Source organism: Cygnus olor, chromosome 18 (genome assembly GCF_009769625.2).
Source record: "Cygnus olor isolate bCygOlo1 chromosome 18, bCygOlo1.pri.v2, whole genome shotgun sequence".
Lineage (NCBI taxonomy): Eukaryota > Metazoa > Chordata > Aves > Anseriformes > Anatidae > Cygnus > Cygnus olor.
In genome coordinates this window covers 3,892,897-3,916,438 of record NC_049186.1, presented here as the reverse complement: position 1 = coordinate 3,916,438, position 23,542 = coordinate 3,892,897, and the positions used below count along the sequence as shown (strand labels likewise).

The 23,542-nt window shown below is 39.2% G+C and overlaps 1 protein-coding gene across 1 annotated transcript; it reads left to right on the top strand.

The window, feature by feature from the left end:
• The first annotated feature begins 4,257 nt into the window (after positions 1-4,257).
• NARF (nuclear prelamin A recognition factor) lies at positions 4,258-23,114 on the top strand. Its single transcript, XM_040530917.1, has 11 exons — positions 4,258-4,670; positions 5,241-5,321; positions 6,332-6,475; positions 8,110-8,242; positions 9,512-9,646; positions 13,822-13,940; positions 14,819-14,948; positions 15,616-15,688; positions 18,199-18,336; positions 18,675-18,832; positions 19,403-23,114. Exons 1-11 carry the CDS (start codon positions 4,644-4,646, stop codon positions 19,642-19,644), a joined length of 1,380 nt encoding a protein of 459 aa, XP_040386851.1. The 5' UTR covers positions 4,258-4,643; the 3' UTR covers positions 19,645-23,114.
• The last annotated feature ends 428 nt before the right edge of the window (positions 23,115-23,542 follow it).

Genomic DNA, 23,542 nt, shown 5'->3' with positions numbered 1-23,542 from the left:
TGGTGAACAGTAACTGAGTTTTTGGTTCCACAGCGATTAGTTTTAGATTTATGTTAGAAAATCCAAAGTCCATTAGTTTTAGATTAGACAGTCCAGAGTTAACTGTTTGAAGACTGGGGGGAGGGAGGACTCAGACTCCATGCTATGGAGTTAACTTATTGCAAGTAGTAGAAAGTACAAACTGATTTGCAGTTTCCGTGTTGTGTAACAGAACAACTATGTGAATGGGGAAGGGCTACAAGGAACTGAAAGCTTGAATTGGTATGCTTGGGAGTCATGAGGTACCAGCTGCTGGCTTTGGATGAATAATACAAAGTAATAAGTATCTTGTGTTTTCAACCCAAACAAGCAGCTGAGTTTCTGTGGCTTATGATAAAAATAATCTATAAGCAGTGGTCAGCTTTTAAATGCAGCTAGTTTCTCTGGAAACCAAATGTTAAGCCACTTCATGTGATAAAATACAAAGACTTCTTGTCTCTAGAGTAGAGTGAAGTAAGAAATTCATTTGTCCCCTCCAGTCAATATACATCACACAGCATACCAATAAGGATCTGTTTTATTTTTCTATTGCTATCTGCTAAAATATTAGCAATTGTATACTTCTCCAGTTCTGCTAAAGCCACAATAGGATAACCTGGTAAGACTTAATTATGAAGTTAGAGGGAAATTATTTAAAATATGGGAAATACCCCACACATGATCGAGCATACGTCCAAATTGCAATAGGGCAAGGATCTGGTATTGATTAATAATTCTTACGACATTTCTTGTGCAATAATCTGGGGATTTTATTGGAGTACTTTGAAGTAGGTAAGTGGTGATATGCCTACTGATTTAAAAAAATAAAATGAGGAAGAAACACATTTTAAGAGCCTAATCTTGTACCTAAAACATCATGAATTGCAAAACACGTTGCTGCAGAAACAAAAAGTATTTGCCAGAAGAAAAATTCAGAGATATGTAATTGACTACTTGTAGAGATCTTGCTCAATCAAAACATTTTTAAGCCACTGTACAATAAATAGACATGTAACTTCTAAGTCATTGATCTAATCACAAGAACATGCAGATATAACAGAACTGGCCTTTATTTTGCGTTAGTTTGACTCTGTGCCTCTGTTCCTTTTTCCTAATTCCAGACCATTTTCCTAAATATTCTCTTTTAGTTCCCTGTACTTTTTTTTCCCTCCAAAGTCTTCTCTTAAACTTAGAAATTCAGTAGTGCAGTATGTGTGTGATTTTATTAACGTGCCAGGATAAAATTCCTAGTGTCTTTTGATTTTAAATGGTTGAAAACAGTCACTAATCCAGTGTTGTGTTTTGCAGCCGGACTGAATTGACTGTCGGTCCCAGATAGAAATGATATCATCCCATTGCCCCACTGAACTCTATGGGAACATTGTGTATAAAGCCTGGAAATTGCTGGTTTCATGGAATACATGTTTACCAGCTGTAACTAAGATTTATTGCCTAATCTGACAGCTGTTGAGTGGCATATGCTGCCACTAACTTGAGGAGGCATTTGCAGCATACAATGCCTCACAGCACTGATGCGTAGCCTTTAAAGCTTTCTGAAAAGGGTTGCAATGTACTGTTTTCATAGAGAAATACTTAGTTTTCTATTTCATTCTTGGTATAAATGCTTTAGGTGAAGGTATAAATGTTAAATGTAGCAACAGAGGCCAAATACCGCAGGAGAGGACACTTTTAAGTGTCCTTTTTTAATACTTTTAAGTGCTACCTACTGTTGACATAGAAAAGCTTTTACATTGAGTTTCTTTGGTAGTAGCCTTGCAGCCTAGCAAGGGTGCTAACTGCTACTGCCCCAGGGGCAGGTGAAAATGGGTTGTCAGGCACAGTGCTGATGGTAACTGATACGATGTTCTATGGGAAAATGGTATAAATAGCTAATGGAAAGCAGAAGTTGCCCTTGGCAGTAATATAAATGGGACAGCTAATCTAATAACTACACAAGTATAATCTTATACTGTGCATTGAAACATGGATTCCTTGCATGCTCCCCAGTTTGTACAAGTTTTTGCTCTTTTTTATTGATTGAATTCTTAAATTGAAATTAATTCAGTCCAGGTATTCCCAAGCTAGAGGTACACTTGAGATGTTTTCAGATGTTTCAGTATTTCTGCAAATGTTTCAATGTTGATTTGCATTATGAATGTAAAGAAATATGAGGGAAAACTAAAAATACATATATTTTAAATATGATCTGTGCAGAATTATCAAAATATCCAAAGCTGTCATGTCTTCTGAAGAGTTGCTGTATTAAGTTTGGATAACAAAAGTAAGCATAGTCATAAGTGTGAAACAGAAGGATTTTAACTATGACTTTAAGTGCAAATCTATGAATCTATGCCTACTGTATCCTTGTGGAATAAGGATAAGATTGGCACGGTTTTTTAGTAAGAAGATGCTCATCCAGAGGGACAGAAAAGATTTTAACAAGATGTTCCCTAAATTCTGCATTCTAGTAACTTTGTAGGAAACCCAAAGTCTTAAGCTGTATTGGGATTGCTCTAGAATGATTGCAGTGCTTTAAAAAATCTTGTGTTAATATGCTAATACAAAACATGAAAGCATATTGAATGAACATAGCAGAAGCACAGGGAATTGTCATTATCTTAGCTATTATAATTTTTACCTCAAGCTAGGAGTAGTGATAGTTTTTCCAGGGTGTATATATAAAGCAATATCAGTGCATTTTACTTTAAATAGGCAATAAGAAATGGTACTTCTATTTGCTTTCATTATTAGTAATAGTAAGGAATTCCTGATTCCTCAACCTCAGTGATATGTCACCTACAGTCTCTAAATTAAAAAAAAAAAAAAAAAAAAAGCATTATTTTTACATTTACTGTAGGATTATCTTTAAGAACACTAATTAGACTGGGGATTTGGCTGTAAAAGATTTTAAAACATTGACTTATCTGGATTGTGATGTCTTTTATAGGCAGTTGCAGTAAAAAAAAAAAAAGGAAGTTACATCGTGGGGTTACAAACTTAAGCAGTGATGACTGTCTCTAGTTCTTATACAACATTGCCATTTGTGCTTAACAATAAATAAATAAGTAAAAACATGTGGTTTAAAGCTGTAGACCTTACCTGTACCAGGAAGAAACTTACGCAGCGCACTGCAAAGGAAAGTTGCAGTTCAGGGAGGAAGTTACATGCTTGGTGGAAGTTCTGTGGTTTAATTTCTGAAAGGTCATTTTTTATACTTGAAAAAATTCTCTGCCATAGGCATATGCTTGTATGGCTGCTTAAATGGAGGGGGTGTGTAAAAAGCAGAGTGAGCAAGATATGGGTTGAATCTTCATGCTTAAATGGTACAACGTGAGATTTAGGAAGACAACCACTGACATGAATGTGAAGTGCCTTAACCGGTGCTGTCAGGGCGGCGAGGTGTGGGAGGCAGGGCTGTGCACTCAGTAACGTTACGCTGAGGGTTTCATGATGTGTGTATGTGAACAGGGCACTGATATGTGTATTTTGTTCGAGAAATAGGAGATTAAGCCCTGTTGGTTTACTGTGCTTAATCTTGTTGTGTTTAGTAACTTCGAAGCAACCCCAGGAGCATCAGAGGGAACTGGGGTTGTTTGATCTGGAGCAGAGGAGGCTCAGGGGAGACCTCATTGCTCTCTACAACTGCCTGAAAGGAAGCTGTGGGGAGCTGGGGATCGGCCTCTTCTCGCAGGTAACTGATAGGACTAGAGGGAATGGCCTCAAGTTGTGCCAGGAGAGGTTCAGGTTGGAAATGAGGAGCCATTTCTTCTCAGGAAGAGCAGTCAGGCATTGGGACGGGTTGCTCAGGGAGGTGGTGGAGTCACCGTCCCTGGGGGTGTTCAAGGAAAGGTTGGACATGGTGCCTGGGGACATGGTTTAGTGGGTGACGGTGGTAGGGGATGGTTGGACCAGATGATCTTGGAGGTCTGTTCCAATCTTAATGATTCTAGGATCCTATGAACTCTTATTTTAAAAGACCTGAGGAAAAAAAAAAGGCAATGTTAGGGAGAAAAAAGAAAAAAAAAAGAGAGAGAAACAAATGTATGAAATAACTACGGAGGATGTTTAAACCACAAAAAAAGCCCGCAGCAGAGCACCGAGGCCTCCCCCCTCCCCTTGCCGGCCCGGCGGCGCCTCACGGCGGGAGCTGCCGGGGAGGGGGTGGTGGGCGCGCGCCTGGCGCGTGATGCGCGCCCCTGGCCCCTCCCGTGCCCGCGCAGCGGCGGGGGCGAGCGCGGCGGCGGCTACGTGCCGAGGCTCAGGTCCACAATGGGCCCCGCCGCGCGGGGGGGCGGGGAGGCGGTGGCGGCGGCCCCAGTTCCAGCCCCAGCCCCAGCCCCAGCCCCAGCCGGGAACCCGGCGGCGACGCGGCCGTGAGGCGCTGCCCAGCCCCAGCCCCAGCCTCAGCCCCGTGCCCTTGACGGGGACGCGATTGAGCGCGGCGGGACGGTACGGTGCCCGCTTCTTCCCCTGCACCGCGGCCGCCCCATCCGTGAGCGGCCGGTGCCTGGCGGTGCGAGGGGCAGGGGGCGGGCACGGCGACAAAGGGCGGCGGGGCCGGGCCGGGCCCTCACCGACCTGCTCCTGTCCCGCAAGAGAGCCGGGTGGCGCCGGAGGGACCGCAAATGAAGTGCGAGAACTGCACCAAAAAGGTGAGCGGGGCGGCCGCGGGACCCCTCCGCCCGGGGACTGCACCTCAGGGGGGCTCGGGCGGCGTCCTAAGGTCCCCGGGCCCGGCGGCGCCCCCGGGCTGAGCCCCCCGGGAAGCCTGGCCGGTGGTGGTGGGGCCGCCCCTCAGGGCTCTTTGGGGCTGCTCGGGGTGGTTTGGGTCTGCTCGGGGTGGTGCTGCTGCCTGTTAGGGCTCTTCGGGGTTGTTCGGGGTGGTTTGGGGTTGTTCGGGGTCGTGGCGCTGCCTCTTTGGGGTTTCTCGGGGCGGTCACCTCGCGATGTGTGTCTCTGGCTTCTCGGCGTTCTATTTGATCTTCCCCTCGGGGTTTAAAATAATAGTAATCGCTGAGAACTGTGAAACCGATCAAGGGAATTTCTGAGGAATTATTTAATTGTATCCGATGCGCTTTGAAAATAAAGCCTTGACTATAAAGGTGCAGCTCTCGTACTGTCAAAACCTGTAAATGAGCTAAAGGAGTTTTTAACTATCCAAATAGTTCTGTAACGATATTGATGGACGTATTTTGCGTAATATGTCTTATGTTTTGTTTCAGGAATGCAGTAAAAAACAGAAAAATGATGATTCGCAAAGTGCATCTGTTGATGCATTGAGTTCTAATGATGGCTTTGAAGAGGTAATGTTCCTTCTAAAAATTGTACCATGTGCTTCTTTTTGTTCTTGTTTTGTGATGCGCCCCAAGGGCAGAGGTTCCAAACAGAGAACTTCCAAGTGCTGGATATAACACTGTATCAGTTATGACTCTGTCTGTATGTGTCCATAACATGAGAATCAAGAACCTTTTCAAAAGATGAAGTAAAAATCCCTTGGTCTGCAAGCACAAAGAATAATTAAATGTGTTGTTGTTGTTTTTAAACTGTGTGTCAAAATCTTACCTCAATTCTTCATAATGGGGACAGGGCTTAGAAGGAAAAAAGTGGGATTTTGCCTGTTCAAGTGCACAAATGTATTATTTCTTTTATATAGGACAAACTTGTGTCACATACTGTTCTTCAAGAGGTAACTGTCTCCCTGGGAATAGGTTCTTAATTGAAGGAATTAATTATTGTTTTTTTCCACAAGTAGCTTGGTTATCTTGCACTTCCATCCAAGTATTCATTTTTTCCCCCACAGTTGAGCTGCCAATTGTATTTTAGCCAGAAATCTAGAACTGTTACTTTGCAGTAAATGGTCAATGTAACTGTAGGACTGCCTTCTGTTTGTTTTACCTAGAGGTAAAAGCCTAAGCCGTCTTGGTGATAGAGGCATCTGGCTATTAAAGAGGCTTAATAGTTCAAATGAAAGTTTTCTGACTTGCTTGGTAAATTGTTGGTTACTGTCAACTCTGAAATTCAGTGCAAATCTGGTTACTACAACATGTACTTCAGGGCTAAATTTAGAGCGATGTGTTTACACTTAAACGTTTTGCAGTTTCACAGTAATAATGGAGCAGAACCATGAAGAAGGATTGAACAAATTCCTTTGACTACTTCTAAAAAATCTTTAATGTTATACCAGTGTCATGGATAGTCTTGTTTTAAATAAAACAGTGAGAAGCAGATCTGCTTTTTATCTGGGTCATTGCAGAGATCTTGAAAATTGCTTGATCATTATTAAATATTTATGTATTTGTATCTTTTTTTACAGAAAAATGAGTTTCATGCATTGGCTAATGCTAAAATACTCCTTAGCGACTGCTTAGCATGTGACAATTGTATGACATCAGAAGAAGGAGCCAGAGTTTTCCAGCAGAATCAGAAGGAGCTCTTTCGTATACTCAACCTTAATAAGGTAAAATGACACAAACAATAATGCACTGTTTTCTGTGAGGAGGGGAAGAGATTACAGAATGACTAAGAACTTAATTTCCCAAGGCAGTTAATATGAAGATCTGTCAGGATGTACTTTGTCCAAAGAGGAATGAAAACTTAAGGCAAGATGAACAGTAGAAGTACTTAACATAATTTTGCAGTAGAGATGCAAGATTACATCACTGGCCCTAAATGAAGAAAGTTATTGCACTTGCTGAAATAAGATTTTTGGAAAACATAACTTCATTATTACTCTTAACATCAAATAGGTCTGAGGTTCATTGTTTATAAATATTCACACCGTAGTTACTAGCACTGTTCTGGGGGTTTCATATGCCAATGTATCCGCATAATACAAAGTTATCAAGACTAATTTTTGGAAGTAGAATTGTTTTTAATATATTTTTGAGCTGCCTATGTTTGGAACAAAAATTGTAGCCCTCAATTCTTAGCAAAGAATTGCTGTTTTCTGCTGAGATCTGTATTCCCTGGAATGTAACTGCTATGTATGGTGTTCAGATTTTTAGATCTTGATCCTGATTGAATTCAGTTCCATTCAAGTCTTCTGTGTCCTTACTTGGTCATGAAAAGCTATTAGAATTAATGCTGGTCTTTTCTTAATCTGTACATAAGTGTTGTAAATAAGATGATCGTTACGTAGTAATTTAGTTTTCTTAGAACTAGTTTAACTCTCCATATAACATGATACTAGTGTACACAAGCGAAAGAGAGAAGAAAGGGGGGGGCGGGAGTGATACAACCCTTTCAGGTCATATAGGGTCTAATTGAGAGGCAGACGGGTTACCTTATAAGCAAGCGAGGTGCTTGCAGGGTCATTATACAGTATTTAGGGTGTCTAAGAACAAACTATGGTCTCTAAGCTTTTACAGACAAGTCTCACCCTGTAGCATAGTCCTGGTTTCTCTTTCAAGTGTTCCGCTGATCTGGACAACATCTCAACGAAACCACAAGGTTCATCCTCAAATAAATGTTAGAGTCATCTGAGCTTTACAATTGCACACCACTGTTTGTATTTTCAAAGGGTTCTTCAGTGCTCACAAATGCTGGTTTGTTAAGGATCCTGTCTTGCCAGTTTCCTCTCAATTTCTTCAGTGATAGAGACATGGGAGCCTGAACAAAGGTTCAGATCTGTAATTTGCTGGGTTGAATTTGTAGCTTTGAATGCCCATGCTCCTGGAAACACTAGTTCATTTATTTTAGTATTTAAACATTCTGCTTTTTTTCCTCACTTGTCAGTACTAGATTCTGGTAGGAATGAACACTTCATAGGTGCTGAATGTCTCTTAAATTTCTTCATGCCTTTACGAGACCAACTACAGAATTGTCTTGGGACAGATGGATTTCCCTGAGTCATACAAAAGCAACATCTACGGATGATTAGAGATAAACACTGACAGGATCAGAAGAACATCCTGTCCTGCCCTCAAGAAATGTGATCGTTGTTTCATAGGGGTTTTCATAATAAGGCCTGCTGAAGCATAGGACACTGAGGAGTAACTCCAGGAGTAGAAAAGGGAGGGAAAGGAGGGAGCATTACCCTTTTGTAATTACCCACCTTGTTTCCTTTGTGTTTTGTTTTGTTTTGTTTACCAGAAATGTGATACCTCAAAACACAAAGTGTTGGCAGTGTCTATATGCCCTCAGTCATTGCCTTATTTTGCTGCTAAATTCAATCTCTCTGTGAATGATGCAGCCAGGAGACTCTGTGGTTTCCTCAAAAGTCTCGGTAAGTTTGGGGTTGTTACGGTGGAACAGAAAGGGAAGGTTATTTTCTGTTTTTGCTTCCTCAGCAGAACTGTTTGTTATGCAGTCATAAAGCACAATTTAGTTTAGGGGTGAGTTTGAAATGTGTACTCTGTGATATTAGTGACCGTGCACCAGTGTGACATACACTGGTTTCAGGAATAGATTTGAAGCATGACTGTGTTGATAGTAAAGGTCAGAGAACAGAAGGACGTTATAGAGCCATCTTTGAAATGTTCACTATGAAGAAATCAGGGAGGATTTGGCTGTGAGCTTCAATAAGATTTCTCCCTTGTTTTCTAACTTAGGGGGAGGGGGATTCTTATCCTAAGTGCCTACCAGCCCTTTGACATGAATCTCTAGAATATTATCAGGTGTTTTTTCAAGTATTTTCAAGTGACTCACAAAAACTGTTGTATCTGCTTATTTTATGTTAAAGCTGTATTTACTTTGTTCTTTATACTGTATATACAAAGTTTAATTTGAAAAAACTAAGGGTTTTCTTCTTTAATGTACTTGAGGGAGGAAGAAGGACAGTAATAAATCCGTGAATTGTTTCCTGCCTTATTTTTTTTATTTTTCAGGGTTTTTTTTTATGCATGTGTGTACCCGGTATATTATTTTCTGCATCCAAAAAGAGAGCCAAGTTCTGGTGGGCCCCAGTTTTCTTAGAATACGTTATTTATCTTTGCCTCACTTGCTGCAGGGACATGCTTGATATTACATAGGTGTATAGGGAGTATGTTGCTAAACAAGCAGATGGAAGGTCTCTTCTGTGTTGCTGATATGCTCATGTACTTTTGCAGACAACTTAAGCAGAGGAAGATATGCCTCTTAGCAGGATACATGTTGGTTTTTTTGTGGATAAGAAGTCACTTCACGTTTTATAAAGAATGCTCATTCTCAAGAGTCATTGCATATAGCCCTGGGGTCTTGAGATCCTATGCAATTGGACAAACAAAAAGCAAATATTTTCTGAATGAAAAGCTTGCCATAAGGAAGCTGACAGCTATTTGAAGTGTCGCTAGTCAGAGTTAGCAAGTTGGTGGTCCTTTTCAATTCATGACACAGAAGATAGCTTTTCAGCGTACAGCTTTTGTTTTTGACTGTACTAATTGTGAAATTTTTGTAGAGAGTGGAGAATATATCCATTGATCTTCCAAGATTTCCTGTAGACCTAGGATTTGGAAGGATTTGTGTGAGATGGAAAACATTCTACTCATTCACTTTTCCTTACTATTGTATTTCATAGGGGTGCATTATGTATTCGACACCACTATAGCTGCTGATTTCAGTATCCTGGAGAGCCAGAGGGAATTTGTGCAGCGGTATCAACGGAGGAACCAGGAGGAGCATGCCTTACCAATGTTTGCCTCTGCTTGCCCTGGTGAGAACTGATTTCTCCAACCTTTTTCCACCAAGGAATTAAGGGTGCTTTCATCTGTTCTTCATGGGCTGTTGGAAGAGTTACCCATGAGCTTTCCCACGTGTGATGAGCTATCACAGCCACATAAATGTGAGCCATGCCGACCAGGAATGGATGTGCTCGTGTTGGATAAGGTAGTTGCTAATTCAGTGTAGGTCCTTGCGCAGTCAGCTACAAAAGTTGCAGTAAACGTCCTGTCTGCGTCTTGCAGTTGTTTGCTGTTGCACCTTTGTAAAAGGTGGGGAGTGTAAATCCTGTCGTTGCTCTTCAAAAAATGAACCTTGCTGGTACTCTAGAGCTTCTGATAATAATACAAGGAACCTGAACTACTGATTTCCTGTGCTAGTATTGATACATGGTGTTTATTAACCTGTTGTATTTCCCGTCACTGCTATAGAAGAAGCATACATTACATATTAATGTCTGGATAATGAACCTGAGGTACAGAAGAACTGAGGTTTTTAGCGCTTCATGTAAAGCCCTAGGAGAAATTTATCACAACTGAAATTATGATTGAGGAGTTGGTGGCTGCTGCTTGTATGCCTGGACCACAAAGTTTAACATGGTGTTTTTTATTGAAAAGAATCTTTAAGGAATTTTGCTAACTGCTGTAATTAAACCATAACCTCCATTATCTTAAGCAAAGTCTTGAACTTTTCACTTCAGCAAGTGACATTACTTCTAATGACTGAGACAGTTATGTCTAACATTTACAAAATAACTCCCACTTGCCATGTGACCCTCTTCTGAGAATTTTGCATGAGAACTTGTTCTGTTACAAAAGGAATGTGCATTTATCACAACTGAAAAGATGCAGTACATTCACTTACTGTTTACTTCTTGCGCATTTGTTAGCACATTGTTCTGTCAGTTCCCAACTCTGATAAATAATATTCCTAAAAACAAGTATCAAAAAAGGGGCAGAAGTAACTCCTTTGCCTAACGCCCCTTGCCAGCTCCACCCTAGCTGGGTGTTGAAAATCAACACTCATGTTGATTTTCAAAAGGCTTTCTAAGAAAAATATAAAAATAGTACTAACTTGGAAATAATTTATGTGGATTGCATTCTTTAAAAAAAAAAGTTACAGTTAAGAGTGAGAGTATGTATTCAGTGGCTTCCAGAATCTGCTCCTGTCATCTATTTAAATTTTAAATACTGATACTTAAATTATACTTGTACTCTTGTTTATTCTGTGTGTTCTCTAGTGGAAGTATCTGGGTTATGCTTTAGGAACTGTGTATATGTCAGAGGGAAAAGTTTCTGCTTCTTTCTGTTAGTGTTATCTTAGTGTTATCTGGTATCTTCAGAAACAGACGTACTATATGTTGCTCTTTTGCAAGTGCAAAACCTGCCAAGTTGAAACCACCCCATTTAATCAGCTTTGACTTGTTCGTTATTTAAAATTCAAAACCTGTGGGTTTCTTTTAGAACTTCCTCTGAGATAATTTTAATTTTCTGCATCTAGAAACAGAGTTAAGATTATTTGCTTCTCTCACTAGAAATACATTAACACAGTTGCTGGAACACTTTTCTCATCCTTATCTGTTCTACAAAAGATTGTTTCTGTCTTCATTGCGAGTTATGGTGTTAGCTCTGTGCTGTGGATGTAGAGGCATGGGTGATTTCCATTTCTGGAAAAGTGAACTGAAATACCACTGTAAACCCATTCTGAAAGTGTGCAGCATTTCCTTCCCTTTGACAGCAATTACAGAAGAAGTTTGTCCAGTCATCTGAAGTAAGGTTGTTTACTGTGTTTCATGAATTTGTCTGGGTGCATTTTCTCTTCTTCATTCTCCTTCCCCTCTCTGTCCTTAGATGACATAAATCTGTCACAGATACTTTGTTTACTGGGTGTGCTCATCACAAAAATGTTTTTATATAGCTCTGTAGGTCAAGGTCAACGTGAACTCAAATATTTCTGCTTTACTTTTATTTATCTTTGGGTATAACTCCACAGATTAAAACACCACCCTCTGCAGTAGTGGTGTGCATTGTAATATATACCCTGAGTAAAAGAGCATAGCTGGTATAATCCCAAAACCTGATCAAGGGGCATTTAATTGTCTCTGCCTAAATTGTTCTTACCTCCTCCTGCTGTTCTGGTAAAGTGAGAATTTTTGTTTGTTTGTTTCTTGCCCAAAATGCAACAGTGTAACTGCTCTAGTGATTTTTTTTTGCATAATACTCCAGAAATAATCAGTTGTTTCTTCATTTACCAAATGGTTAAGCAATGTGAAGCACTTGCTCTGGGAACCAGGCAGTATTTTTAATGCATTGCTAACCTCTGAACTACGAAAACAAGTCAGTGGGGCAGGCTTGTAGCATATGCAGGAAGACCGTAATTGCTGGGGATTGAAATGCTGTTGTTCCAGTCAACTAAATTAATTTCCTTTTACAGGAATGGGGTTTTAAAGTAGTGAATATTTTCTACCTAGTTGTTCTGTACTTTATACTGATGCATAAATATTTATGGCATATGTCTCTCTGACATCCTTATGATAAACCACTAAAAATAACATGTTCTGAAGTGGATCTGTAAGCATTTATACGGTGATTTGTAGGGGCTTCTTTTTGTTCTTTGATACTAACATAAGCCAGCAAGTGGTTTAGAATCTGAATGAATTCCTGAAGGGTGCAGGCCTCTGTGGTTACAGATGGACACTGATAGAAGAACTGGGTATCTTAGGCCTCCTGTAACTGTGGCTCTGGAATTCAGCCCCGCTGATGAGTGGGCAGAAACGGCACGTATGCGAAGTACAGATAAATGCCTTGCGCTGCTCATTCAAGGCTGCTTGTATAATTAAACAATGACTAATGCTCACTGTGCAGCGGGAACTACTGTACACTTGTTCTGTCTACTGGAAGAAAAGAATTTAAGAAATTGCTTGGGGTGATATCTGCCAGAAGTCCCCTGGAATTTAGTGAAATTTCCTTACAGTTTGCGACTAGGATATCTGAATACCACTTGAGTTCCAGTTGTGCTGTTACTGGCCTTTGTGGCAGTGTTCTGACTTGCACTTATGTACAAATACCTGGCACCGTCTTCAAGCTTAAGAATTAAACTACAAGTATTCCCTTTCCTGGGCACTGTGTACTTTGCAGCAGTTTTTCTTTTATGTAAACACTGATCTACTTAAAGATAAAAGGCTGAAGCAAGAAATGTTTTTACTCTTTCTTAGCACCAAAAGCAACAAAATTCCCTAGAAGGCTGCGTTAAACACTTCTGCACAATTCAGATCTACAGTTCATATGGGTGAAGCAAAAATTCTGAATTAAGTCCTCATTGTAAAAGATGCTGGGCTGTTGCTTTCAGTAAAAGTTACAGTGCCATAGTAAGAATCACACACCCTGGATACCTTAATCCCCTCTCTTTTCAGTTTGTGTTTTGTAAAGTGGGGGATACTAGAACCGCTGTGGATATTAGGGGTGGTGTAAATATAAATACCCTGTCGTAGCTGAAATGCTGAAGGAGCTTGGTGAAGAGGAGAGGGAGTCTTGAGTAACTAAGACTGGATGTTGGATACAAAGAGACACCAGTTAACTGCTTTGTGTACGGGGAGGTGGTTCTAAAGAAGGTGTAGATACTCTAACAATAGTAAAAGAAGCCATTTTTCCTAGGTTTAATCCATGTGCATCTTGTGATAATGCTTTCATGTGACTCTTCTGTTCTAGATGAGGCAAGCTGGATGTGTGGTTGTTAAATCTCAGGAAAGAGAAGGTTACAGCTAAGCAACTGAACAGAGTACATTTGTTGGAGTATCCATTGATCCAAGAGCTAAGGACTAGGAAGTCAGCTTACTCTTTGTTAGCTGGGATCTTGTTCTTCCTGCTTTGTTAAATCCATGCATTAGAAAGGATGTAATAGATCATGCAATTTATAGTGGTTTCTAGGTTTCAAATTAATGACACAGTGGATTACAGGTATCCAGTTGTAAAGCACTGTTAACAAAGCCTTGAGGTTTCCTGCAGTTCCTAAGGTGGGGGATTCCGGCATACGTGAACTCCATTTTCAAAGCAGGAATGTTCTAGCTACTGTGAAAGTCTTTTCATTTCTAACAACTTTGCTATAACTACTGTCACCTTACCATGCTTATGTGCTACTTCAGTGTCTTAACTGTGATTCCTGTCATTGTAGGTTGGATCCGGTATGCTGAGAGAGTACTCACCAATCTTGTGACCTCCCACATTTGCACTGCAAAGTCTCCACAGCAGATCATGGGCTCCCTGGTGAAGGGCTACTTTGCCAGGCAGCAGGTAAGTAATTCTGCCTTATTTTTACCATTATACTCTTCCAAAAAGATGGGCTACTATGTTATGTTTTAATACGGAAATGTAGATTTTGGTGTATTCTAAGCATCTTCCTGAATTTTGTCCTTCACTTGAAGAATAAATGCTGCTCTGCTGCCATACAAGTAAGCGTCCATGGTAAGAACAATGTACAAAGCACCTTATATTGTGAGCTGGTGGCAATCCTCGTGCTCCCAGTGCAACATCGATTTAGATACTAACAGATGAAGTTAAATCCAGAGTTGCTAAAGAGATCCTTGTTATATACTGCCTGTGTAGTTCTGTAGAAGTCAAAACAGGAGTAGAGGAGAGCACTGTAGAAATTTCTGGGTTATCCAGAATCAATAAAAAGCATTGTATGCTAGAAACTAACCTTTTTATCTTCGCAATTTTCTATGTTGAAAAAGTTGCTGTTCTTTGTACATATCATACATTTAACTACATTCAGATTATATAGAAAAATATTGCTGTTTCCCATAAATAGAGAAATACTGATGGACTTGTGGCTGAAAGTGAGTGAGTGACAGAGCTAGAAAACAGAATTCAGACATCCTGACTTGCGCTCGCTTTCTAAGGCAGTTGAAAGCTACAAAAGTGACACATCATGTAGTTTGAAAGAATAAGTAGAAGTTTCAGATGGAAGACTGACTTCAGATGTTGTTTGCTCCTGCTTTTGACTTCTGGCAAACCATGTCATGTGTGCTGCAGTCTTCAAATTTATTGCTACAGATTGATTTCTAATATTACCTGAATGGAACGTGTGGTGTTATTTTTATCTTTGTCATCCTTCAACCTGTCTTTTGCTCTTCATGGAGTTAACATGTGCTCTCTTCTCTATTGTGCAGAACTTGTCTCCAGATAAAATTTTCCATGTAATTGTGGCGCCTTGTTATGACAAGAAACTGGAAGCCTTGCGGGAAGATTTCTACACTGCCTTGTATCATTCACAAGAAGTTGATTGTGTTCTAACATCAGGTTAAATCTTCTTTAAACTTACTATTTGTAAAGATATACATGAATCTCCAATTTTTATGCCATGCTTTTTTTTTTTTTCCAAAGTCTGATTTAATTGTACGGTGGGCTTCTGCTTTACAAATAAGTACAGTTTTTTTGTGCTACTGGTAGCAGTGATATTGTATGTGGAAGGCAAAACCAAAAAAAATTCCTTTTAAGTTCATGTTCAGGATTCAGATACTTATTTTTGTTATCCCCTTAAGAAAAGTAAGAGCTATGCAAATCCACGTTACAAATCTTTGTCTTGCTTATGTATGGTCATATATGTACTGGGATTATTACCACTGCATGACACCAGTGACTTTTTGTTGTGGCCCTTGTCTTTAGGCTTAATGTCCAAACAATATATCCTCCTTTTTCCCTGCGGAGTAGAAACTACTTCTTCACTTCTTCTAAACTTTACTCAACAGAAAGGCTAAATAGCATTATGCAAAGTTTGGAGCAAGCTGAAGGCCCTTTTCTTCAGGGCTCAATGTATCAGGCTTCTGAGTTATTGGAGGTAACTGACTCCAAGAAGTGGAGGTTGTGGCTCTAAGCACGTGGAGGTGTTGGGATGTCGATCTCTTAAACGCATAGCACATGCATTTTGCTTTGTGTTGTAAGTAAAATGTCCTATGTTTTTCTACAGGTGAAATTGTGCAAATAATGGAACAGAAAAACGTGTCTATGAAAGATATGACTGAAGTAGCTGTGGATAGTTTGTAAGTAGCTTTGTTGTGGATTGCTTCCTTATTTTGATGACAACCAACAAAACCTTTGTGTGTTCAACATAAATGTAAAACTTAAAAGAATGTTTTTTCTTGCTAAAGCAAAAAAGCCAGCATCAAAGCCTGAATATATTAAAGCCTCATCCTTTCAAAAACTTTTAAAAACTGTTTTTAAAATTTGATTTTTGAAGATTTGTTTAGCTCTTCGTTTATATTGCAGTGCTGTAATACTAGATTTGACTATATCAAGTTCGTGACTTGCTAGTTAAGTGTGACTGAGGGTGTTGACTCCATTCAGTGCTCTCCATTCCTTGAGTACATATAAAGCTAACAGTCTTGTCTGCCCCCTTCCAGCTGTCTGGCCTCACCAGGATGCTGGGCTGCCTCATGGGCTGGCCATCTGTTCTGTGCTTCCCTTTCAATCAGAGCAGCACTTTGACAGTAAATTTCCACTTTCCCATAGTATGTTCATGGAGAATTGTTTGAAATAGCACCCTTTCAGGACAATGGTAATTCAGTTTTATCCTAAACAGGGCAACTCACTTTTTTCAAGATTAGATAAAGTTGAAACATGCTTTAAGGTGAAGTGTAGTAGATGAAAATAACAAAAGATTTGAAGAGAGTTTTTTTTATGGGTATGACTAGCTCTGAAAGCAGCATGCATGTTGTTTTATTCCTCAGGCTTAGCTACAAAGGCTGGTTTCAGTGCTCAGTGATCTTTGTTCAAGTGTGACAAATGTTACTTGGTATCTTTCCAGAGTGGTGGTGGTAGAGCAATAAACGTGCTTTCTTGCACAGAATGGAAAGCTTTGGAAATTAAAAATAAAAAATAAAAATATCCTTGCAATTAGTGTCCTGCTTAGATCTAGTCTAGACTGGTGAAATGAAGTTGTACAGTGGTAACAGTTTCAGGGCTGCGGTTGTAGGATAGCTCTGATTACTTCCAGTAGAAGCTGCTACACAGAATAAGAATTAGATAAGTACAGTTTTTACAGACATAATCACATAGAGGTAATCATTTCTTTCATAATCAACATGTCCAATGAAAGAGCAAACTCTGAACCAGAATATGCCCGTATTACTGCATCCGTGTATGTTGGGGAATAGTGTTTGTTTTAAAAATGACTAATCTGATGATACTGTTTAAAGCTGTGAAACCTGATCACATTTTGCTCTCCTTGGGTCTTAAAAGCAGATTTCTGCAGAGAAATGTACATAAATAGAACTCTTCTTCTTTAAAACAAGTTCTAGCACAGCACCAATTTGTGGTAAAGTACTTGGTATTAAAAAACTATTGTGAACAAAGTAACTCGGTGCAGTTTTCAACTTGCTTTTGTATCTGGTGAATGCTAACAAAGAGGATTTGGCTAAAATTAGGAGACCATATCACATAGCAAATGACCCAAGGTTATCAGATTGAAGTTGGAGTACTTCAATAAATGTAGTGGCGTGGCATAGAGGGGAATACTACATATATAAACTTAGCTCTTTAGTGATAAAAATACTTCTCTGTCAGAATTACAACTTCCACTTTTTTTTAGTTAGGTTTTTGTTGGGGTAATTTTCCCTTTGCTTTCCTGCTTGGATGCTATGTTTGGACTGCTCAAGCAAGAGGGAGCACTGTATAGACCTCAGGAAAGGGAGGAAGGCAAATTAAATTATAACTGGAGAGGCTTTTGCATGTAAGAGCAAAGGATGCAATCTGTCTATTCATTAATCTGAAGAACAACATTCCTTCCTGAAACTAGCATTGCCACACACCCTTATAGATTTTTCCATTTCCAAGAAGGAACATGAGCCTGGAGAGGTGCAGTCTTTGGCTCTTGCCAGCGTGCATCCCAGTACAGTTTATGCTACAGCCGGTTGTGCTCATCAGTGCTTTGTTTTTACCTGGGGAACAGAGGGATGCTATGTCCATTAGGTATGATGTTAGTAATTTTCTTTGCTCACTACAGTGTGGCACTTTACCTTAAAGCTGCAGTGCTCTAGCATGGTGGCAACTGCACTGATTGTGAGCTGTTTTAATGGCATAATGCTAGACTGACAACAGCTCTGCAGGAGCAGACAAATCATCAGAAAGGCTTGTAACTTCTGAAGTACTCTTATGTTCTCCTAGGCTAAGAATTCTTTGTGTCAAAGTTGATAAAATATTTTTGTGCTTACTTTTTGGCTGTGATCTTTTTTCCCCAAAAATGTCTTCTGAGCAATGGATGGCTGTTAACTAAGTCTTTAGACTGCCAAATGTGATTTCTGTAAATTACTGTTTTTGAAGGTTTCTGAACATGGAGAGCCCTGCATCCTCTTACTGTTCTTCTTTTATTTTTCCCAACATCTTACTGCTGTCCTTAAAGGGTTGAATTAAAAAATAATAATAATAATAAAAAAGCGACTATGGTCTCACTGCTGTGAAACCTTTTTTGGGGGGGATGGAGAGAAGGAAAAAATATACTTGCTTGAAGTGAAGGAATGAAATTTAGGAGTTGACCTTTCTATTGTTTACTAAGGTTTGGTGAAATAAAGGAGGGAGACGTAGTAAGGCATGATGGGAAGAGATCTGATGGTTACCTGGAGCACATTTTCAAACATGCTGCGAAGGAGCTTTTTGGCATGGATGTCAAAGAAATCACCTACAAAGCATTAAAGTAAGTCAGTTTTGTATCCGTGTTATGTAGGATGGACTGGTTAGCACTACAGTGAACCCTGACAGAGTTATTACTAACCTGGGTCTTTCACTGATAGGCAGTTATATATTATGGATAAGTAAATCTGTTGCTTTAAAATAGCTCCTGCTAGCTTTCATTCTATTAATAACTTACTTGCCCTGAGAAATTAAGTATAGTACTATCCTGAAAATTTCACTCCACCTTCTATTTTACTCAAGATTTCTGTTACATGTTAAGCATCTGAATACAAACTGACGCAGCTGGATCATCCCTTTGGTAATGCAGGGATTTAAAACCTTATCTGTGTATCTTCACAGGAACAAGGACTTTCAGGAAGTTACCCTTGAAAAGGATGGTGAGACGGTGTTGCGTTTCGCAGCAGCTTATGGCTTTAGAAATATTCAAAACATGGTTCTGAAGTTGAAAAAAGGAAAGTTTTTATACCACTTCGTAGAAGTCCTTGCCTGCCCAGGAGGTAAGAATGTTAGTGGATCCGCAGTCATTCTGCAGACAAACCTTGAATCTCAAAGGAAGGTTGTCTTGGCAGACACTGTTTCATTCCTTCTTAATTCTCTTCTTAATAATCTAAAATGCTTAATATTTAGTGACTGGTCTAGAACACCAATTACACATGTACAGGATTAGCTCAGAAATTGATTAGATTTTCTAAAATTAACCACAACATTATTTGCTCTCTTATGACCTATAAATAAATGACAGCATGACTCCTATGATTATTTCAAACCTCAGAGGAAGTGCTCTGAAATGGTAGTTGTCAAGGGCAAGAAAAGACAAGGAACATAATTAAGATCATAAAACCACAGAGAAGGCAGAGAAAGATTGTTGATATAGAAACTTCACTTACATAAAGATGTTGATACTGGAGTCACTTCAGGGAAATACAAATTTGAACAGAATGGGGGAGGTTAGTTTTCGTAAAGAAACAACTTTTTTTTTTTTTTCATACTATCTACAGGAAGTTTCCAAATTTCTCTTTGTATCAAATCTTCATCACTATGTCTCTCTTTTTTTTTTTTTTTTTAAGGGTGCCTAAATGGAAAAGGCCAGGCACAAACTGAAGATGGGAAGCCAGATAAAGCGCTGCTTAACCAGATGGAAGAAGTGTATGCTGCAATACCCGTTAGACTTCCAGAAACCAATGTGTATGTGCAAAAGGTGTACCAGGACTGGCTAGAAGGCATGGACTCCAGGAAGGTCCAGGAAACTTTGCACACCAAATACAGTGCAGTAAATCAAACGGCAAGCGGTCTGGATATCAAGTGGTAACCAATCAAACTTTGAAAGGATTTGCTTAGGTTAGTTACTGATTCAGCACTGGAAACATTCTATGCAATCGCAGATGCTATGCACTAGCCGAGTGTATGAATAAGACGCTTTCCTAGTTGTGGATTCTTAGTTGTGAAGAACCATTGCTTTTTAAAAACAAAAAGAGAAGTCTCCAAAAGCCCTGGTTCCTGCCATTGTCTGTTAACTCTTATTGTATGTTCTCTCCTGTGTATAATGAACTTCTTTGTTCAAAAATGTGATCTTGAAAGGTACGTAAGCACTTTCTGCCAGGTGCAGGGAGTGTGATTCCTGATTAAGCTACTCCAGATTGAGGGTTCCCTTCACTTCACAACATGGGCTTTCCCAAGAAGGCAAGATCATCGCACTCCTACTCCTAGGTGTGCAATCCCTTTCATCATGGGAGAACAGTCATCGTGAATTTTAATATTACTGCAGTTGTTATTATAGTAACTTGGGATTTACTTGCTTTGTTAATGAAAACACCACCAACAAACAACCCATAAAACAACAACAACAAAAAATTTGACAAGTGTGTATATGCAGAAGCGTAATGAATTTATGTATGCCTTCTATCAATATTTCAAGAAACGTTATTCAGTTCCAAACTAGAATCACCATTCTTTACTGATGTAACATTGTGTAAGGAACAAGACACTTCACATAAACTGAATCTGGGAAACTAATGTTAAATGGTTACAATGCAAGCCTTCATTAAAAATAGTTACAAATAGTTGGTTGATTGGTACAAAAAGAGAACTTTTCTTTCCTCTTAAGATTTCTCATAAACTTGCAGCTATGAAGACTGCTGCTGCTTACGTTGGCTTCTTTATGAAAGTGAAACATGCACATGCACTGTCATGTGAGCTTGGGCGTAGTACAACTTTGTTAGATTTGCTGAGCCAGACTCACAGCACTTCTATTCTCATGTTTTGGTACACAGAATACCAGATTGTTCTTTTTCACTTATCTCCATGTTGACAGACTTCTGTAAAAATAACTTCATGGAGTGCCTCTGAAAAACTACTTAGCAATGCTTGTGAGCTCAAGTTATTATACATTGGCATCATTATGGTGTCCCTGTTTTTTTAGGTATGCTATAGAGGTTTAATTTAACAAACATCTTAAAGTGGTATTTGCATGCAAGCATTTTTGCACCTTCATGAGTTGTCAGAGAGGGTAGTAGAAGAATGTGATGGACAAAAAAAAGAAACTATTGCCAAATGTCTTCAGATTTTCATAGTAGCATTGTATTCTTGATTAATGGCCTTTTTGAAGCTAGCACAGTTTCAGATTGTTTTCCATTCTGAAAGTGTGGATGGGCTTCATTAGTCATTTCAAGAAGCATTTGAATGCATCTTCTTGTAAATTTCCTAGTATTGCAACTGCTTGTGTGCGTAAGTTCTAATACTGCAAAAACCTGTCTCTGTTTGAAATCAGCATGTAACTTGAACGCAGTGGATGGGATGAAGGCATTAGTAAAGGCAACACAAGTGCTTGCACTGGCTAAACATCAGAGGCTCAAGAATAGAGGGAGAGACTTAAATACGTTACCCTGATGACAAGAGATAGCTGAATGTGAAGCTGTTAATAGAATTGCAGCTTATAATTGAACTTCAAACTAAATAAAATATTTCGCTTTGAGGGACTTGTTTTCATCAAGTGCACATGAATTCAATTACTGTGCTACCTGAATGCACACAATGAGATTATACCCATAAATTAGCCTTTGTAAGTTGTTCCTTGTTTTAATAAAAACATTATACTTACGTGGTGCAATATCAGAACATCTACAGAAATCTACCTCTGTACAGGAAGGGAGTCCAGAAATCATGGGAAGATCTATGTACAGCTAAAACTTTATTAAATGTTGAATACAGATGGTGGTGTTGCATGAAACTTCTGAACAGACTACTTTTAGAGGCAACACCTATCCCCTTTGATCTCATTTTGTTTCTGTCATGATTTCCTCCAAAAACTTCAACAGAAGTACCTTGTAATAAAGTGGTCTTGTTCTGTTTGTATAGGCATATGTTTCTATGTATATATGGTTTATAGCTTGATGGCATGTTTAAATTATATTGCTTCTGTTCTTTGTATAGTGTGCTTATTTTTTATGTGCATATACTGGACGCAATGGTACGATAAAGTTGTTGCTTTTCTGATGAAATCTTCATTAAACTTCAGAAGAACTGCCTTCCTATTCTGAAGGGATAGCCTTGAACTGTTTGTACAACTTGAAAAATAGGTGGTACTGCTGTACATGTTTTCTTCTGCCATTGTGCTTGCCTGTTGCACTGGAGAGCCTTGCTTCCGCTACTGGTGGGAGACCCTAGGAATGGGATAATAGGTGACAAGTCTGTCCCCAATATACTATGCTGTGCTCCCACCGCAAGGGAAGTAGGTGGCTCAGTGCATAAAAATTTGAACTTTCTCAGTTGAGTCCACCATTTCCTCCATCTACATAGTGATGTAACCTATTGAGATAGCAATGTATAAATCTAGTAGAATATTTGTCTGCCCCAATATTATTTTAAAGATGACAAAGGCATTAACTGAACAGCTTCTAGTGGCTAGGTGGAATGTATGTATTATAACTAATGACTTAGTGTCTGATACTTGTCCAATTTTTTTGGTCAGCTTTTGTTTTATAAGAATTTTGGAGTAAAACTGATTTTATGTTTTTTACCTTTTCTTTGAAGTGCCAGTTTAAAACAAATCAAAAATTCTTAACTGTAATTAGTCCTTCCCCTTCCCTCTTCTTTCACTGAAATTTTTGCAGCTTGGTGCAGATTATCTATAGTGTAATACTTGCCAAAGATTTAATTCTGGCTTTTAAATTTACATTTGGCAAGTCTGTCATTGTTGACAATGTGTTTCTAGCCACGCTTCCTGAAACTACAGCGCCATTTAGTTTTCTGATGCAGTTTTTGGCAACTAATAATTTTCATTGCTGCTGTGTTTTCAGCAATGGGACAAGTTCCTTGTGTGGTGACAGCCATGGTGCTTTACTTTGCGGTTGAATGTTGTGCTGAGACAATCTGTCTCTAGATGATTTTTAGAAAAAGACTAAATTGAAGTCATTGGGGGAGAGTAACTGGAAATTTTAATTTGGAATTACCAATTTGGATATCTTGGATTGGGAATTTGGATACCTTGGGTTATATAGCATTTTGTTCTGTGACTGCTACAACAGGGGATACACATTGTAAAGTAATTTTGCTATGCCTTTTCCAGTAAGTTTGCCTCAGCCACAGAACCTTGTATTTGTTTGTCCACTGCAGTTAAAGAAGATGGACAGATAGGAGCTATGCTACCACTTAGAATATTGCATATATCGATACGTAGCAGTCTCAACTGGATTATATTTGGATAATGTTCAGCTACCTAAATTTCGGTGCTTTGTGTTCAAATGGAGCATGACCATGAATTGTCCTAATAAATATTGATACTGAATCATGTCCTGATTCCGTCTCATTACATCTAAAAGTTTGACTCAACTTTCAGTATGCTTTGTTCCAACATATGTGCTTGTTCAATGAATTTACATGAAAACATAGTAAGTCTCTAACAATAATACTGCATCGGCTACTTAGGAGCATTCTGGACTACAGTGACACTTCAAACTGCTTTAAAGGGAACAAGTTTCTGGGTAAGAGGACACGGTAACATGTTCTCCGTGATTCTAAAATAATCCATTGAATTGTTGAAGGTACGGAAGCATTTAGTGGCTTTAAAGTGTTCTCTTATCTGGGAAGAAAGATGTTGCTGGTAAAGCCAATCAATCCATGTGGTTGAGTGGTTATCCTGAGGTTTACTATATGCAGTTAAAATGCAAAACAACGGGTGGCAAGGAGCAGTAAAGATACTTCACCTGTGA

What these genes read in the sequence shown, in the direction of transcription:
- NARF (XM_040530917.1), top strand. Translation starts at nt 4,644, where the DNA reads ATGAAGTGCGAGAACTGCACCAAAAAG. An exon ending in TGGTTTCCTCAAAAGTCTCG is followed by an intron (nt 8,243 to 9,511) that starts GTAAGTTTGGGG and finishes TGTATTTCATAG; the next exon opens with GGGTGCATTATGTATTCGAC. An exon ending in TGATTGTGTTCTAACATCAG is followed by an intron (nt 14,949 to 15,615) that starts GTTAAATCTTCT and finishes GTTTTTCTACAG; the next exon opens with GTGAAATTGTGCAAATAATG.